The 15,619-nt window shown below is 40.0% G+C and overlaps 1 protein-coding gene across 8 annotated transcripts in view; it reads right to left on the reverse strand.

Annotated features, from left to right (window-relative positions):
* Positions 1-6,324: 6,324 nt before the first annotated feature.
* IFT88 (intraflagellar transport 88) overlaps positions 6,325-15,619 on the reverse strand; it is a 49,567-nt gene continuing 40,272 nt past the window's right edge. For 7 of the 8 annotated variants that reach the window (XM_030042708.1, XM_030042706.1, XM_030042702.1 and 4 more), the window contains 2 exons: positions 7,284-7,379; positions 6,325-6,590 (listed from right to left, as the gene is read on the reverse strand). In XM_030042708.1, the coding sequence (XP_029898568.1) occupies positions 6,469-6,590; positions 7,284-7,379 (218 nt within the window). In that variant the 3' untranslated portion in view covers positions 6,325-6,468. The remainder of the gene's footprint in view (positions 6,591-7,283; positions 7,380-15,619) is intronic. The other variant, XM_030042705.2, reaches the window with a different exon arrangement.

Below are 15,619 nucleotides of genomic sequence, written 5' to 3' on the forward strand. Positions count from 1 at the left end.
GTAACGTACTGTTCATGTTCCTGATGACAATGTTGAGACAATGCTGATTTTCTGACCGACTCTTACAGCTGGCTGTGTCACCAGCCCCATGGTGACACGGGCCACTGCCAGCCTGCCGCCCTCCATGAGGTGGCCACTGCATCCTTGGGGTTGGCGCCAGGAGTTGGTGTCATTTTTGATTCCTTATCTTTATGTCGGTGTCCTCAAAGAAAGTAACAAATCTCTCTGGCTGAGTGGCTGAGGACAGGAGTGCACCGTGGCCTGGTCGTGTCCTTGGATGAGCCTCCACTTCTGAAAGACAAAGGAGGAACAGCCACCATCTGTCATGCCACAGGCAACCCCTGCCTGGGCCCAGCTCTTGGAAGGGCAGCAGCCCTCCCTTCCCTGCCGTCCTCCCTGCCCTCGCCTCAGCCCTCGCTCCCCTGCCTGCCCCTAGTCTGGGCCGGCTCACCACACAGCCCTTTTTATACCTGTCCTGGGTGGCCATGTCACCAACCCCCCGTGAGATGGCCACCACCAACGTTCTGCTTGCTGTCACACGGCCATCATCACATCACCGGGGGGTGCCAGGGCTGATGGAAGGCCCAGTCCTCAGCTGGCTGGCCAAAAAGGGCTGTTGCTCTTCTGCCTTGCTCAAACACGGTGGGATGGACAAACCCGTAAGTCAGGCCCATGGGGAGAATGGCCGACACGGAGAGCCCGCTGTCACTCCCGTCTGTGTGGGGACAGCCTCTTGCCCAGGGCTGTGGTCACCTCGCAGCCCCTCACCACCCCGTCCCATCCCACCCCACCTTGTCTTGGCCACCTCCTTGCTGTCAGGACCAGATGGAAAGAGGTGGAGCTCGGCATGAGGGTGCAGGCAAATAAAGGTGGTGTCTGAACAGTAGGGAGCAATTCGGGTGTTTAACATACTTATCTAGCACCTCTTTGTCTGTATTAAAGCCTAATGTCCTGTGAGCATGCAGGAAACTGGCAGACAGGACGCTGGGCCTGGGATCAGCCACATGGGAAACACTAGGGCATCTCAAATTGTACTAAATGCTTAATTGTAATGCCTAGAAGTCCACTGGTTCCATCGATGGACAGTTAGCTCACACCTGGCCGCAGAGGGCAGGACTCAGTTGTCTGGAAACAGGCTCCGCACTTTGAGCGTCACTTTGAGTAGTGTGAGGAGCCTTGCCTGGTCTGTAGCCACTACACCAGGAGCGGGCAGGGTGCTGGTCTGCTCTGCCTGGGGGTGGTCTCAGACACGCCACGACCTCCCAAATGCCACTGGATAGTTATCTGTTAGGAGCTGAATAACTCTGCACAGAATAATTCAAGTGCTTAAAGCTGGGTCTCAAGTGCATTTCAGATACCCTAGGGTATCTGGCCTGATCCCCAGAGGCCACTTCAGAGACCTCCCATAGGTCCTGTGTCATACGTGGCAGCTCTATGAAGATGTCTTGGGGAGTCTGAGATATGGGTCTACATATGTTTAGGCATTTTAAACGCATTCCTACGTTTAGACTTAATTTGGTTGTAAACAATGTGTTGCTGAAAGATACCATGAAAGACTTGATTCTGTGCTCTGGTGGCTGCAACCATCTGAACTGTTTCGGAACTGTGTCAGAATGGGATGTACCCACTTCTAGAAACGCTGGTTTTCTTCTGTACCACTTCTTCTTACCACTAAAGATGATCCTTTATTTTGCTAAATAGAGCATTTCATCTCACAGGTTATAATTATATGAATGGATGTTGAATCGCTTCTTGTAGAATTCCTATCTTTTAGTAAACCCTGAAAACGTTAATGACTGCAGAAATACATGTCACAGCACTGTAGCAACAATGTAGCTCAATGTAGTATCTCATAGAAAGGAAATAAATACTAATTTATGTTAAAACACAACTGATTTCAGCCCCTAACACACTTTCATACATACAAACACCAAGATGCATAGGTAGTCCACCAAGCAGTCAGGCACTGACATCTTCCCTGCATTGTAATACCACTTTGCAGCCTCCATGGCATAGCATCTTCTACAGCAGGATCTCAGCATATTTTACAGTTGTTAGGCAGTTTAGCTTTGCAAAACTGAATTCCTGCAAAGTGGAGAATCCTTAATGGCCTTCATTTTGCAAAGGTGGAAACTGAGGAGCAAACAGGTTAAAAATAGCCTTTCTATTGAAAAGCTGAGCATCTGTGCCTTTGAAATAAAGAACAATCAAAGCTTAGCAAATTAGACTTATTTCTTATGGTCACATACTACACTTGCAAAGGAACCAAGAAGAGAAACAGCCCTTCATGATAAGACTTGCAGAACTATTTATCCTTTCTTTGTACAGCTTTCAATTCCCATGTTACTCTAGACTAGCTTTGTTTTAAAAGTAATGAGTTACACAATCTGCAGTGAAGGATGTTCGGGGTGAAACTTGAAATATGTGAGTAAGAATGCTTTGATATTGTGGAGGTAGGCTTGTTGAGAAATAAATAAAGTACTACCCAGGTAATCATTTATATTTGGCTATTTATGGTGCCAAGATGCTCATCACCAGGGTAACCAACTAGAGTGCCCACAGCCTATGCTCTAAGAGGCTATTCTCAAAGGATTTTTTTCCCCCCACTTTTGAAGCAGTAATAGACATAGAAGATTCTAGAGACAATCAAGAAGACAAATGCCTGTCTCAAGGGATAGAATTGCTGTGATTACTTTCCACCTTTATCCAAGGAAACTGAATTTATGTATGTTTTGTAAAATGAGAGTGACTCACAGGGTCATTACCAGAAAGCCTAGTGTACAAAGAAGCATTTTTCATATATGTGAAGAGAAAGGTAACTTTGTATCTACCTGAATCCAGCACATCCTGAAGAAGATTTACACAGTATCTCAGGTCTGAGAGGTCAACTGATGATTGTTTAATATTGTGACCAATACATTTTTCATGATAATACAAGATAAAATAGCTGATGAGTAAGTTCCTCAAGAGGATTAGCATTTTCCTAGGTTTAATACTGCTGCCCTCCTAAGATAAAAAAATAAATAAACTAATACAATAGCAGTCCTATTGCATTTGCCAAAACTTTATTCAGTAATTTTAAATGATCTACTAATTCCAGAATGATAAACACAAAATCAGGGCTTAAATGGTGCTGGAAGCACATACCTGCAGCGTGGCTTCTGGAGATGGAGTCTGTTTTGCGCACCCAAACCTGACTAAATGTTTCTGCTTGACTTTCTGGGATGAAGGTAGAATTATGTAGCTCATGCAGTGTTTCCACTCCTGCAGTTTTTGAGACCTGTCGCAGGGCTGAGGGCATCCTACATGGCTGAGGGAACAGAACTCACATTGCACCTGAGCTAAACGCCAACCAAGCTACCTCCAGGGCAGGGCCAGGGTCATCGCATCAACATAGCACAATAATCATGTGTAACCCAGGTAATTATTTTAGACACAGCATCCCACTAGCATGGCTACACTTCCTTCGCGACCTGAGAGGAGAGACAGGTGTGTTCACCTACCAATATCTTGAGGTCTTCCAACAACATGCTGACATAGCACTTTGGACACGCACACTTTCTCCTGAACAGATTCCAGTTATATTCGTCCCCACGAGGGATCATTCTCCAGCCTTGAGTCCAGGTGGGATGTCACATCTTGTGGTCCCTCACACAGAATGTCTCCCAGAGCAGAAGGAGGCTGCACTGAAGCTGCTTATGAAGAGTGGTTCCTGGCGCAGGCTAACCTTTGGGTCATGCAAGGGAATTGTCTGGGAGATTGCTAATAGCCACGGGCCAAAACTGTACCAGGGAGCGTGTGCTACTGGTCTTACAGTATGGATGGTTACGCATCAGCTCCTCTGCTCTGGGCCTGCCCTGGCAATGTTACAATTCCAGTAGAGACATAGCCATAGTTACATGGTTTTGAAGGAGGTGAACCTGGGCTAAATCATTTTGACTGTCAGCAGGACTTACTATACTAGTCCAGTGTTGGAGCTGGATCACATGGCTTTCTATCAGTTCAGAACAAGCTCAACTGTGCTTGCAAAATAACATGCAAATGCATCATAACCCAGAGCATTATATAATCAGATCCTCATGCTATAGGAAAACAACACGTTCCAGAAGTTCCTGGGAGTTTGTGCAGGAGTGAAATGGAAGTGCAATTCTGTTTGTAAAACACAGAATTTTACATAATGTACGGCTAGGCATCTGGGCAAACCGAACAAAGAATCTGCTGCTGATCAAAATCTCTGATGTCCATAGGACTGTTTCTACAGACTAAGCCGTGAACCATATCCCAAATTATTAGTAATTCGTACCACTTTATCACAGACATGTCTATGCAACTGCAATGTTTGATTAGATGCTCTACTCAAATTGTTTTGTGTTAGAAGACCATGACAGTATCTTGCCTGTCTTCTCCTTTGCACTGTTTCACAGGTTCATCTATGCTCCCTGCCATGGTCCCAAATACTTTCTCCCACTGTGATTAGTCAGATACCTCATTCCACTGCAGTCTGTAGCTGAAGATGCTCCCTACTGCCTGACACATTGCATCCTAGAGGTCCAGGTCTTCCAAGACTGTAAGCCTGACAGAAAAGAACTACCATGATATCCAGGAATATGTCATCCCATGACCAGAGCAATAGATACAGCAGCAGTGAAGAACAGGCAAGAGAAAGCTGGGTCTCAAGTGTGACCATAAGGTTAAGTCATCTGCCCGAGTCCTTCTCTGAGAATTGTTCAGCTCGATTGCCTTTCCATCTCCCCTCCTTTGTCTTTCTGACTGACTTTCATTGAAAAATATTAAAACTATACACTGTTGTACTGGGTGTCAGTGCCAAGGTTTTGGCAGTGGTGGGGCTGCAGGGTTAGCCTTGGTGAAGAGAGGTCAGGGCTGCCCAGTGCCAGACCTGTGGTATCCAAGTTCTTAGCTGCATAAGCCATCCATTCTTTCCCTTTCTGTCCCTACCTGCAGCAGAGGTCATCTTTTTTTTTTTCCTTTCTGTCCTGCTGCTAAGGGAGAACTGCAGCACAGGAGAGACTTGCAGAAATAAGACAGGTAGGTGGCATCTGCTTCCTTCTCATGCTCTTTTCCCTCCTCTAGAAGGATTAGGCCCCAGAGCTTACCATGTCTTTTTTGTCTGGTGAGCTCCTCAGGATGTTCCATAAACCACACTGGATGTGCTCTGCTTATACCACCAAGCAGCAGCTGGTACAGTCCTAGACCGAGTGCTGCACCAGTATCGTGAGAAACTCGTTACATATAAAGCAGTTCATTAACTGTAGCATAAAACCTACAGGGCTACATTTCTACAACTGTGCCATTACAGAAGTATTTCTGACCACTTGCAGAGACATCTTTTGAGACAGGGTAGATGTTTCTAAAACCTGAAAAGAACATTTCATGAAGATATGAAGAGAACTTTCCAGGGTCACTAGTTGGGAAACAGTCTAAGCACCAACACTGAGAAGGAGCATTGGAAATTTTAGAAGGCTGAACTCTTCCATTTCAAAGTAATAACCAAAGTCTAACTATTAAACCAAACTCACACCAATGTTTTAAAAACAAGTCCCTGCCACCCCAGTGTACTAGTTTTTCCAAGTGTTTATTAGGAAATTCTGAACACCTGAGTAATATTTTTATCTCCAAAAAGTGATATAAATCAGGAACCCCATGTTCCTATTTAACACATCTTTATGACTTCAGATCAAACTTGTTTGGTTTGTAAGCAAAATGGTGATTCCTGTAACTAACATCTTTGCACATACTCAAGCTAGGCTGTAGAAAGCTACCTCTATGTAGTCAGTGCCACAATCCCCAACGCAAGATTCAAAAGCTGAAATCTAATTAGCAATTCTGAACAAACTAGACTGAAATCCTGCCCACTCTGACCATTCGAAATAAAAAAATAAACCCCTCCCCTTTGTAATTGCGTTGCTAAAAGACTGCAAAATGGCCCTAGTTCAGCTAAGGATAGACTAAAATTAAGATGATTTCTTCAGTATTAAGTGCTTTACTGAACTGGGGCCTTAAAGATGACCAAGGTCATATCCAACACTTTCAGAAAGTCAATTCACAGGCCTTAAATAAATTCTGGCTTTGGGTGAACGATATGGGACTTTCAATCTTATAACATTGCTTCGAGGTATCTTACACCGAAAGGTGAAATTTTAGAGGCTCCTGTGTTTCATACTATCATCAGATGTATCTCTGAAAGCAAAAGCTTTATGCATTTGATAGTTTGCAATGAGTTTGAATACTTGTGTAGTTTTTATGCACAAGTAAAATAACCTCAACATTATTTTTTTAAAAATCAATTATAAAAGACACTGCAACTTCAAATCCATGTTTTTAATGTAAGATACCATATATCCAAAGTATTTCACAAATATTTTATCAAAATCCACTACAAAATCATCACGGATTAAAGTTTTTCTGCCAAAACTTTTAAAAAGAGAAAAAATTATGATGGACCATATGCTATTCTGGAAGCAAATCCTCTCCTAGTTCTTCGTCAGCAAAGTCATCTTCCTCAGTTCTCTTTCTTGCTGCAGTTTTTGGTCTTTCTGCTTGCGGGCCAAGTGGATCTATGTAGGAGGCATCTAGGGTTTAAATACATTTGAAACAGTTACCTACAAGTAATTTTAGCTTTGTTTCAAACAGAGAATCAAACAAAAGAGTGGGTTTTAGCATTACACATCTGTAACATGTCTTTGAAATGCAGACTAGAAAAAGCATATGAACACTGAAGGAGAACAAGATACCGCGTTCAGGAACCAAGGCACAGCACAAGAGCAAAGTACCTGAGTGCTAGTAATAGAAGCTTTTTTTTTTCCTCCTTCTTTTTTTAAAAATAAATTCCTATTTATTTTATTACAGTCATTAAGTGAGAAAAAGACTTCAGAAAAGTGCATGGAACAGGAAGACTGATGAGTTGGTTAAGGAAGGGCATTTTAGGAAGTGCCACATTCCACGTGGATTTGGGTTTTTAAACCCCTTTGAAAATTCAATCTTAGTGAAGAACTTACGACTGCAGAACCACAAGAATTGATTAAAGGATGCAGCAGACAGAAATCAAAAGTAATAAATATTTACATGGGTCACATTTCTTAATATTTACAATTACTTTATAGTGAGCTCTGAACAATGAAGCTAAAGCCATTCTTCATATTTATTTCATGAGGAAAATGTTTTCCTAAATGTCTAATTTCACATGCTCTTCCAAGAACTTATTTTTTCCATCTCCCCTCTTTTTAAGGGCCAGGAAAGTAAGAAGGTTTAAGATGCCCACTTGCCTATTTCTTTACTGCCGCTACTTTCATAGGGTTCACTTGTTCCAGGCAAAGCTTTTAGTTTGGCGCTCAGTCTTTCCCCTTTGGTACCACCGCTATCTGGGGGAAAAAAAAAAAAAAAAGTTGAAGACAAATAACATGCTGTTATGTTCTGTGAAATCATGATACAAGAACAACATAAATTCAGCTACTATCTGTCAAACAAGATTTGGATGAAACCATCTTTTCATGATGGATACAGTACACATTTGTAATAGTGGTCATTAAAACACAATGGACACTGTGTCCACACATGTGTGTGTTTTAATTAAAAAAAAAAATATATATATACAACCTTATTTACTTTGGAGTAAACACATTAAAATATTTCTGCTTCAAATGCTGACGTTTCAGTTGCTTATAAATTATAGTCACATTTTGGAGTTAAAATAAGTATGATAAATATAAACACTGTCACAATGTATACAGACATTTCATATGTCTGTGTGCTTACTAATATATTAGTATGATCCACCTGTTCAATACCATCAAAGTTAAATACAACACTAACTTTCCTTTTAATTAGAAGAGTATATTTGGCATGTGCTGTCTGCATGGCAGGCAGGCGCAGTTCATGTATACAGACCATCCTGGCCCTGCATCTTGCTGTAAACACTGTGCTGGCAGCTCAGTTTGCAGTGGGGCCCCAAGGAATGTGTCAGCTCCAAGGGCTGCCTCGTGCCCAGACAACATCAGATTAACATTCTCTTGCCACAGCAGTATTCCAGACACTTTAAATATTCTGTTCACCTCTGAATCTCTTTTTCACATTCATGGCAAGCTTTCAATCTCGTCTGCTAAAACAAATTTTTATGCAATTTTTTTCTCCTAGGAGAAAACGTAAATGTTTCACGTTTGGCATGGTATATTTACAAGGCAGGACATGCCACACAGCCAAATACAAACATGCTCATTTACAACGCGAAACAATGCTGTTATTAAATGTCCTCCATCTGTAAGGAAGAAAAATGGGTTTCATTCAGCAAACATTAATAACAAAGTCTGGACTTGGCGACACATTTCCATTGTCTTATTTACTATAAATGTTCTTTTTCTAAATATTGTTACTATTTAAGAAAAAAAAAAAAAACCAAAACACTTCCACAAAGATGACAAACCTATATTTCTCTATAAATACTACTGCAGACTCCAGTTTACTCAGCCCTGAATTGGAAGACAATGTTTCTGCTCCAAGAAAGATCTAATACATACAGTCACATGTCAAACAGTTAATATGTTTACAAGACACAGATTACGGTTGAAACTTCAAAGCAAGGAAAATCTATTTTAATGTACATCGACCTCCCTTGGATCAATTCTCACTCACAGGTTTCATGGAAGAAGTGAATGCTTAATGAAGGATTTGAAGAAACTGAAAGATATCAATGGGTTTGATTGGGGGGGATCAAACAAAGGGCTGTGAAATTACAAAAGGGCTGGCTCTTGATGTCAGTGGGCTTTGGACAGGCCTGAGCGACAAGGAGGCGAGTGCTGAGCTTCAAAGATGGTGTGAATGAAAACATTTTGAGGACAGTTTAGAGGAGAATACAAAAAGTTTAACAGGGAGAGAAAGAGTAGGGTAGGAGTAGGCACAGAGTCTTGTGCAAAGGAAAACAAGTAATTCACAAAATAATGAATAAAGTTGAAAGAAGCAGTAAGGAGATCTAAAGACAGGAACGATACAGCAGCAACTACACTAGGGGAAGACTGAACTAGTCAGAGAAACTCCATAGGTTTAATTGGTTGGTTCCAGAAAGGAAGAACTGGGTGTAATGAAAATAAAAGAGGAAGAAGATGGCATATCAAAGGTTTTCAACCGTGAAGGAGGAAAACACATGGGTTTCAGTGATACTACCAGAGGACGGTGAAAGATTTTATATTAACTAAAGGAAGAAAAAGAAGGATGGTAGACAATCCAAAATAGCTGGAATAAACATAACACCCGCAAGTTACCTGTACATCTTACTGCCCTAAAACAAACAACTGAAAACAGAAGCTTTCTTGAACATCCTAGGACCCTTAAGTTTTATTAGGGCTACATCCAAGAAGGGAATAAAGCAGTAAGTCCAAAATTTGAAGCCAAATTTCCCCCTCTTTTCTGTCCCCATCTAGTGGATGGCCAAGCCTTGAAGTACCTAAGCCTCACCAACTGCCCTCCCTGCATAGCTTTGAAGTTCCTTAAGCACTTATTGCTATGATTGAGGTGCCCAAAATAGCCATCCTGAGCAGCAAAGATGCCTTCAGGATATTCAGCATGCGACCTTGGTGCCTAAGCTCCTCTTTCTGTTTGTGAGCCAACAGTAAATGGAATTGTGAGTGCTGTTACAGCGAGCAAATGTAGCTGTTCACACAAATGTAGCTTTTTAGGCTTCAGACTTCATTCAGTTGCCCAAACACATTATTTACTGTGTTTAATGAACTGAACCAACTCACCAAAGGGTTAATTAATGCTAGAAGTAGTACAAGGGAAGCAGCAAGAACATATGACCAGGAATGGGAAAGAAAAGAAGTGCTGAGAGGGGCTGGACTCTTCTTTCCAGAAGCAACAAGTTATTTGATCAGTACATCCCACCCTGACTAAATGCACCCTGGAAAAAAACTATGAAGAGTAAGTGTCTGTGTGCCCTCTTAACACTTAAGCAATAAGAACATATGGATGCCTTACTAGATTAGATTAAAGATCTAAACTGGCTTATTGTCCATACAAAAGAACAAGAAGCTTAGGGAAGAGCATCATAAGTAGAGCAAGCATATACAGTAGCTCTCCAAGAATAATTTCCTAGCCTCCAACAATTTGTAAGTCAAGCATGTGTTTAGGGGAAGGGGGTAGCTCTTCATATTTAATAATGGATTGATTGATTTATTCTCCAAGAACTTGTTCAGTCTTTCCTTGTGCCCCTGTGAAATTTTTGCATCTGCAACAACCCGAGGTAAGGAGTTCCACCTTTCATTTACTCTGAACCGACCAATCTAGCCCCACCTCCCCACAGAAAGGAGCACCCTGCCCTTTCTGCCCTGCATTGCATCCCCCTCCACATGCTGTCAAGTGGTAGCAGGCTGTGATGGAGCAGGTTACCAATATGTTTAAAACTAATCTAATGAAAATTTTTTCTCAGGTGGATCAGCAAAGTAATGCAGCTCACCTTACCTCTATATGACCATTATATCTACAGCAAGAGTGAAGGGAAGGTTAACATCTCTTCTGGTAGCAGCCCACAGTTAGTTTACATTAAGCTAATATGCAAAACCACATCAAGTCTCTATGGACTGCATTATGCTCTGAGCGTACCTAAAAATGTGGAAGAGGAGCATCTTTCATTTTAAAGTACATCTGGAAGAGAATATGAGGTGGTTGACACCATCTACCTTACACAGAGATGTCAGCAGCTCAGGAAGCAAGAGGTCTGTCTTCAATGCCTGCCTTCAGCTCTGGGAGTTCAAACCCACAGTTCCGTCTTTCAGGAGGAGTGTCCTAGTTGTTGAGCCATTTGGGGTCAGGCTTTTCTTGACACTCGGCCATATCCTCGGATACAGGATTTGGCTGCCAATATGGCAGCTATTAAAAACTCTGCTGACCATATACCATGATCTGCCAGAAGTTTAAATCTCATCTTGAAATTACTTTTTGTAGTTCTGTTTGCAGATAAATCATCTATATGTTTTTATTCAATATACATACATACATAATTGGGCCAATGTTAAGGAATATAAGCTTGCAATGTCGACTTCAGGATTTTGGTGTCCTACAGTGAAGAGAACTCGGGGGAGGAATTGTTTTTAAAGCATTTCATCACAGACATGCATACTTTTGGTAGGTGAGTTTTACAGTTTCTACTCACCGTTCCCTGTGTCCCGCCTCAAATCCAGGAAAAAGATTTTATACACATTCCAGCTTTTGGATGATGGGAATGAAACTAACTTTCACTAAAGTAATACACAGAAGAAAACAAAGCTAATATTGGTGCAAAGGATAATAATAAAAACTCTGGATGAAAAGGTTTTTTTGTAGTTTTTCTCTACTAATAGTAGAGCTTTGAGTGTTAACATCTGTCTGATTGCACTTGCAATCAAAGGACTACAGGTAGACATTTCTCCAACTGCAAATTAATTCTATCTGCATTACTCTAGTAACTGTACAAACACATGCTCCTAATTAAATAAAGTTCTTTAATAATGGAAGACCACTGCTGAACTAAATTGCTCTCTGTATCTAAGCAAACCTTCACTGCAATTAATACATGCTTCTTATTTATTTACTTATTGTGCTTTTATGTAAAAAGTCTGTTATCACTGTAGTTCACATGGAGGCCAGTTCCGGTGTACTCAGTCTGAGTTGGTAACGTGGACACATACACATAAACTGACTGCAGGAACATGGTTCCAGAGTTGAAAAAGCAACAGTAACTGATTAAGCAGAGCTGGTCAATGTATTTTTTAAATCTGATTTATAAATATATTTACTCTGTAAAATGATCATACTTGAGACTTGGATTATCATGCTGACATTATCTTCCCCTCACAGTCTGTGTTCAATAGCCTTAACCAGGAACTATGCATATAAAGACATAAATAATATACTCTGCATGCTGGTATCTTTTACAGTGCATTCGTTCTCATCTGTTTAAAAGTCATGCCTATAATGTTATATTTAGGATATTTACATTGTTGTATTATAATACGTTCCGTTCATTCAGATTTGTTCAACTTCCTCCAAGAACTGATTTGAACTAATTCCTTCACGTACAATTTGGAGGGGAAAAAAAACCCAAAACAACCAATCAAAGTAGAAAACTTAGTTTTTAAAAAAAATGTTAATTTTATATGGCAGAATAATGAATACAGCAACATACTGCAAAAGTAATCCTATTTCGGAATAATCCTATTTTAAGTAGTGATATCTAGCAAAAAAGATTCTAAATCTTTTTAAGTGTTTCTGTACTTCCTACCTAGCAAGATACCTGTGTGTATATCACTTCAACGCATAAAATCCATGATATTTATATGTATTTTTTAAAGGAATCTCACTAGTTGCAATTACAGTGATGAGATTAGAAATTCCTCCAGTATCACAAAGGACAAATTAGAATTGTTAGTACCGTTCTACTCATTAGGAAAAGATATCAAAGGGTAAGCTTGTTTGGTAATCTACCTCCTCTGTAAAATGTTTACGTAAAAGTGCATAGTGGGCTAATGCTTTTAAAGACTACAGATGCTTCACTAAATTCAGAATGTGTTTAAATGCAGCTCTGTGTATCTTTCATATATGGGATGAAGACACCATCTTTGGAGAAGAGAAGGCTTTAGTTTCGTTTGACCAAAGAGAACAGTAAGTTCAGCATAGCAAGCAGAATATTATATTAAAACTGAGAAACAGCATGTTTGTATATGGGATGTTTGTTTGGGATGGACAAACCCATTTATCTACTGACATCATCACAGGTGAAATGAAAAAGGGAAAAGAAACCTAAATTATTCTCGCATGGTTTCCTTTCCAAATTCATCGGGACAGCCTTAGGTAACACGGAGAATGCAAAGTGCTCAGCCTTTCATCTTCTGAATTCAGCACGGCTTCTTTGGGCTCCTGTCCGAGACTGCATGGCTCCTCTCATCCAGTACAAAACTCCCCATTCAGAGAGCAGGGCAAATGCAGACCAAGTAAACACTGCTATGGTAATGTATTCCTTAAAGTCATACTTCCCCTTATCTATGAAAGGCCTTATGCCATTGAACAGTAAAAATATCTTAGAGCAGTAAAAACCACAGTGTCCTAACTTCCAAATTCTGGATGTTACTATCACATCTCTGCAAAACACAAAAAGGTGAGTATGAAAACAAGAAAATATTATTGGAAAGGAAATATTTGAGAACTGCCTAAACTCAGATGTACTTTTAGCTCCCTTCAGGGTTTTGTGGTGGGGTTTTCTTCTGGTTTTTGTTTTGGTTTGGTTTTTTGGTTTTGTTTTTTTTTCCTCTTTTCTCCTTTTTTAAATTAAAAAGATGAATTTTAAGGGAGTGTACCAATGTCATCTGCTTCAACTTGAATCAAAAAGATTGAAAATCATAAATCTGATAATTGTGGGGAGAAGAAAATTTCACTTTTTATAACAAGAGTTAACAAATGGGTTCAATTTTGGGGAGGCATTTTAGATTCAATGCTTATCCTTCTCACAAGACAAGTGCAGACTTTAACTGATGCTGATATAGATGTCAGTTTTCTTGGACCCCCTTTTTCCATTCTGTCTACCATCCATGCATACACTAATCATATTCTTCAAATTATGCTTTGGTGCGTCTCATGCACCTTCTGTTTTAATTTATATTGGCAAAGTAGTAGGTGTCCTATAAAGTACAAACCCTGCTGACTTAGTTCTCTTTCCTCTTACCTTCCTCTTTAAAAGCAATTTTAGATCGTATTTCCTAAAGCAAGGAAGCCCGAATTAATAATAGTCCTAATATAAATAACTATATAGGCACAAAATATTTTGGGGAAAAAAGAATAATCTGTTAGGAATGCCAGCAAGTGCAGGGCAGTGAGCTGGTAAGAGGAAAGAAATAAAATATGCATCATACCTAAAATATTTGGAATGTCTACACACTTCATTTAGCTAGTAAGTACTTTAATTTAGCTAGTAAGTACTAAACTAAGGAGGATTCCATGCTTCACTGGGTTCAATAATGATAACAAATCCCTCATACAGTATAGGAAAATGATCCCTTTTGGTCTTGGCAACACCACTGGAAAAGACTAATCTTGAAATGTATACAAATGTTTCTTTTTTTTTTTATTTTGAAGCCATTAATTTATCGAAAGTGTACTAAGATTCTGAAATAAAATAATGCATGTTTATATATCATATGTGTCTTCACACAGGCCATGTACAGAAATTTAATAAACTGCAAAATACAGACTTATAACCCAAGTGAATAATGCCAAACATTGGAAAAAATAATGTTTGGGTCTTCAGGTTTCTCTCAGGCATCCTCAGTAAAAGGTAGACAAACTACAACATAGTCCTTAACAGCTGTTGCTGTGAGTGTGCAGTTTCTTCACTGATAAGGTTCCCCAGAGTCAACGTTACTAATTAAAAAATGTGTAATGCCTTTGACTCCTTCTAAAAATATATGTAAGTAGTACATCTCACCACAACTTTTAATTAGGAATCCCAGCAGAAAGTTAATTCCAGGCTCAATACAGGACCTTCTTTGTACCTCTGCTTGTTTGCCAAGTCATTTCCAGAAAGGTTGGATCTTTGGCACTGAATTTGTATAACAGAGACTTCTCAAACATGCTCTCATAACAGACTTGTTCCCAAACTCTTTTTTTTTCCCCATTCTTTCATGAATTTGACATAATATCTTGAGCAACAATCTAAGAATTATTGATAGGACAAATTCTAGGTCAATTCTGACCCTGCTTACCCTCTCATCCTCTTAATGTTAGCATCCTAAATGTCTGCATTTGCTCTTCTCCCATTACTCTGGTTATGAGGGGAAAGAGTAATGCCCTGGAATTACTAGAGCTTGCAGTCAAGTTCCTCATGTGTTCAACTTTGGAGGGGAGGGGAAGGGGTTTTTTTTTAATTTTTTAAAATTTTTTAAAAAAGACAACTTTCCATAGATACTTCTGTCTTTAAAAGAAGTATTGACAAACTGGTAGTCTGGAGGATTAATGTTGTCTTAGCATCTTTCCAGCTTGATCGTTATTTATATCCTCCTTGCTAAATTACCGACTCACTCTCTCCCAATAACATACCCCTTTTTTACTAATGAGAGTAGGGATAATTACAAAATACAGCTGTGAGAAAAGAAACCCTTTGTGCCATTTGCCTATATGGCTGATGCAATGTTTTGCCCAGCTGTAAATACCCTTGCCTGCTACCAATGCTGCTCTTCATTTCTATTTATTATAAGTCAAAGCGGATCTCTACTTTATGACAGAAAAACAGGGACCAATGCTGTTTCACGCTGCTGTTTTGCTGGCACCTCTAGCTGGCTGCCTGATCATAGGGCTTATGTAACAAAGGAGAGTCCAGAAACGTTTCCAACCCTCTCTGTTACCAAAATAAGGAATTTCACCCCAAGAATTACTTTGGCTGGCCTGAGGCCCAGAACAGGTAAAATTCAATCCTAGGTGAGTTGTGTTTTTTCTACATATCAATAAATGATTTAAAAGCTTCTTTAGTAAAACTACCGAGCTGAAAAAGGAATGAGCTCTCTCTTAAGCATCCAACACTCATTCTTAATCCTTAGAGAACCCAGGAGAGCAGTCTTCATAAATGTAACAGCACTCTAAGGTCATC

This window comes from Aquila chrysaetos, chromosome 19, assembly GCF_900496995.4.
Source record: "Aquila chrysaetos chrysaetos chromosome 19, bAquChr1.4, whole genome shotgun sequence".
NCBI classification, from domain to species: domain Eukaryota; kingdom Metazoa; phylum Chordata; class Aves; order Accipitriformes; family Accipitridae; genus Aquila; species Aquila chrysaetos.